The sequence below is a fragment of the Sciurus carolinensis genome, chromosome 1 (genome assembly GCF_902686445.1).
Source record: "Sciurus carolinensis chromosome 1, mSciCar1.2, whole genome shotgun sequence".
NCBI classification, from domain to species: Eukaryota; Metazoa; Chordata; class Mammalia; order Rodentia; family Sciuridae; genus Sciurus; species Sciurus carolinensis.
This window is the reverse complement of record NC_062213.1, coordinates 185,135,850-185,139,759: the sequence shown is the minus strand read 5'-3', so window position 1 is coordinate 185,139,759 and position 3,910 is coordinate 185,135,850. Positions and strand designations below refer to the sequence as shown.

Genomic DNA, 3,910 nt, shown 5'->3' with positions numbered 1-3,910 from the left:
TGGAGAATTGGGGGAGGGGTGGGACACATACACACAAAAGCTGGGTCATTAGGATTAAAAGAGGACATAGTATGGCGCGAAGTATGTTCTCAATAAATGATAGTTCTTTTTATGAGAGAAAGGAATTCGGGGGGAGAGAAGAAAGGGTGGCTTCTGGGAGCACTAGGCGGCAGCAGCTGGCGGGGGGCTGCTTAGATGCGCCATGGCTTCGGTAGCGAGAGCAACTCCCTCTGGGCTTGAGCTGCGCCAGCACCTCCCTCAGGAGCCGGTTGCAGTCGCCCAGCCACTGCCCCACGGTAACCAGGTCCGACCGAAAGGCGCTGATGAAAAATGCGGACGTGTCAGAAGAGATGCAGCAGTGTTTGGTGGAGTGCGTTACTCAGGCATTGGAGAAATATAACACAGAAAACGATATTGCGGCCCACATCAAGAAGGAGTTTGACAAGAAGTTCAACCCCACCTGGCACTGCCTTGTGGGGAGGACCTTCGGTAGTTATGTGACACACCAAACCAAACACTTCATCTACTTCTACCTGGGCCAGGTGGCCATTCTTCTGTTCAAATCTGGTTCAAAGCATAGACTGTGCCACACACTCAGTGATCCATCCAAAAATAAGGACTGCAGCCTAAATTCCAAATACCAGAGACTGAAATCTTTAGCCTTGCTAAGGGAACAGCTTGATCTTTGAACATTTATTGTGTTTTGCACAGGGAATTCTCTGTACTAGTTTGTCGTGGTTATAAAACAATTAGCAAAACAGCTTACATTTGTATTTATTTTCTATTCCATACTTCTGTGCCCCATGTTTTTTTTTTTTCCTCTCAATTCATTCCTTTAAAAAATAAATGTTGGAGATGTTAAAAAAAAAAAAAAGAAAGAAAGAAAAAAGGGTGGATTCGGGAAATAAAACATTGCTGGTGATATGATTTAAAGTGCTTATCAGGATGTCTGGTGCTTAGGAAGCTGCAAAAATAACGGCAGTTTTAAGAAAAAATGTTTACTATGGGGACAAGAACTGAAGGGAACTTAGGTTAAGTGAAAACCATTGAAATTGGTGGGTGGAGCTGTGCTACTTCTTTTTATTTAGAGTTCTAATATGGTTATGCATGGACCGGCTGGAAATTTGTTCTGAGTAGAGATTATGTCTGTGGAGTGGTTGGCAATTGACCGTGAGGGTGATCACGTGGGCTTGTTAGAAATCTGTTTTCCTATCAGTAGAATAGACTAAGGGGAATTGGGGGAGGGAGGAGGGTTAGGGAAAAGAGGAGGCACTGGGGACTGAAATGGAGCAAATTAAATTCCACGCATGCATGAGGATGTCAAAATGAACCCCACTATTAATGTATAACTGTAGTGCACTAATAAAAGCATTAAAAAAGAAGTCTGTTGAAGGGCTGGGGATACAGCTTAGTTGGTAGAGTGCCTGCCTCTCATGCATAAGGCCATGGGTTCAATCCCCAGCACCACCAAATTAAAAAAAAAAGATGGGGTCCCAAGATTGTAAGGAATAGCAATCCATGGAGCATGGAGGGAGAAGAGATGGGCAAATGGAGAGAGAAAGAGAAAGGTCCCTTCCGGAAAGTGACCCCAGATCATGTAAAGACATCTAGTTTCATTTCATTATTATTTCATTCCATTTCTTGTTTTATTAGTTTTCGAAGGAAGTTCATCCATTCTCTTTTCTCCCAGGACATTTCTCTGGGCAGCTCTGGCCAGACGACAACATGAGAATTGGTGACTGCAGCCTCCTTCTGCAAACCCCTCACACCTCAGCCCAGGGAGGGATGCAAGACCCCCTGTCCTCAGGTGTGTGGGGGGTGCAGTGGGCAAGAGAGTGGGCGAGAGGTCTTCTGGGCTTTAAGAGTTTTGCTTCCCATGGTTGAGGGTGGAGGCTGCTTGCTGCCACTGTTACACCATCCCACCTAGCCTGACCATGGCCCTGTGTTCTGATGAGGAGCCCCACCACATCCTCTTTCTGTTTCTTTTAGGAAGGGGGAGGGTTCTACTCACAGGGAGGTAGAACATGCTTCTCATTGAAAAGTCAAAAAATGACAGTCTTGCTTTCTATAGTGCAGACCTAGGACTGGTATTTTCTAATCAGGGACATCTAACTCTGACTTTGAATTGGAAGATATAACTTTAAATAGCAGGGACCAAGCAGAATGCCTCTGGTAATGGGTTAGAGGGAGCAGAAGGTAGCTACACCTAGCTTCTAGTCTAGCAGCAGCTCCATGTCTAATTTTGGGGAGACTGGCAGGGCAAGCTAGCACCAGCAGCAGAACTGGGGTTCCCACTAGATTAGTTCTGCAGCATGATTTGGGCTACAGTTTCTGACTGTGTGGTTGTATGGGTAGTTCTCAACATCCCTGAGGATTCCATGAGCTAAACAAATCCTTATTATAAGTTTCTTTTCAGCTTTAATTAGCCAGATTCAGATTCTGCTGCCTATAATTAAAACCTGACAGATGTAGAGTGGTTGATGACGGCAGACCCTTAGGACAAAAGCGTGAGTCTGAGAATTGGTAATTTGGGTCTGCTGGAATCAAAGGCAGTGAAAAATCCAGCTTTAAGCAATGGAATGCTGACAGATCAAGCACACACTGGTGAAATGGTCGATTAAATTAAAACTTATAGTCAACTAAAATGAAGTGTCTGCTAAAAGCAAGGCCGTAAGGCCGAGGGATCACTGCTATATAGCAGCATGACTGGCACAGAGACTTCAAGAATGAAGTGAAATGGTTGCTTCTAACTACATTGAAAAAGCCCATATCCTAACTCTTCAGCCCAAGGGTTCACCTAAAAGTTAAGGATCATTTATGACTGTGATTTAAAAAACCTCACATTTGTTGCAGAGGCAGGAACAAGGAGAAGAGATGTCATTACTTAGAAGCCAAGAGCCTAGAGTCAGTCAGTGGAAATTGGAACTCTGACAGGGCTGTCCTTCAGGGTTTGGGGCCCCAGAAGAGTTGCCACCAAAGCTGAGAAGGAAGGACAGGAATGTCCCATTTTGTCCCTTTCTCCTCCAATCTCTTCTTCACACAGAAGTCAGAAGATACAACTAGCAGGCATCAGCCTACCTGTGATACAGAGCAGAGAGGAGGAAGGAGATGGATCTGCTCAGCAAAAGCATCTTCTCAGTGGTCCAGAGATACAGAATTAGAATCAGACCCCAGCGTACCTGGGAGGCAACTACCGTGACCAACTCAAGAGGAGAGGCAAATAGGGATAAAGTCAGGTGTGAACATGTGGAAACAGACTCAGGGTGCTAAACCAAGGATCGAGTACTGTCGTTTCAGCTTGGACTGAATTTATTGATATGAATGTATTTACTAGAGATTCTTGTTTCAGCAGGTTAATTTGAGTAGCAAGAAGATTCTGATTTTTTTTTTTTTTAAATTTTGCGGTGCTGGGGACTGAACCCAGGGTCTTGTGCATGCGAGGCAGGCACTGTACCAACTGAGCTATTTCCCCAGCCCTTTGATCATTCTTGATTGGTTGATTGAACCTCAGACCAAATGGTGGTCTACCAAACAAGGTTAAGATGCCGTAACTTCCTTGGTGTGAACTAGAAGGGAGATTAGTACATTTCCATGTGGAATGTGTCTCACACCTGCTGACTGTACACCCAGAATGGACCGAGAAAACAATCCCTTTGTGGAGACATTGAGAAATATAATAGTGAGGGAACCCTGTCATTTTTGAAAGACACTGTCATGGCTACCTGTCTCTGTGAGGCTGGGGGTAATCGTAGAAAACAGCATTTGCTTCCTGATTTCAGTGGGGATAACAGGATTCTAGAGTGGTGACTCCAGGTAGTAGCAAGATGCACATGGTTACCAAGTAGGACTAGGAGAAGAGTCTAAATGATAGATGCATAATAAATGTCCACCACGGTCTACCCTTTGTCTG

General features: G+C 44.7%; 1 protein-coding gene across 1 annotated transcript; it reads left to right on the top strand.

Annotated features, from left to right (window-relative positions):
• Positions 1-202: 202 nt before the first annotated feature.
• LOC124964949 (dynein light chain 1, cytoplasmic-like) lies at positions 203-786 on the top strand. Its single transcript, XM_047525766.1, has 2 exons — positions 203-211; positions 276-786. Exons 1-2 carry the CDS (start codon positions 203-205, stop codon positions 687-689), a joined length of 423 nt encoding a protein of 140 aa, XP_047381722.1. The 3' UTR covers positions 690-786.
• Positions 787-3,910: the final 3,124 nt, after the last annotated feature.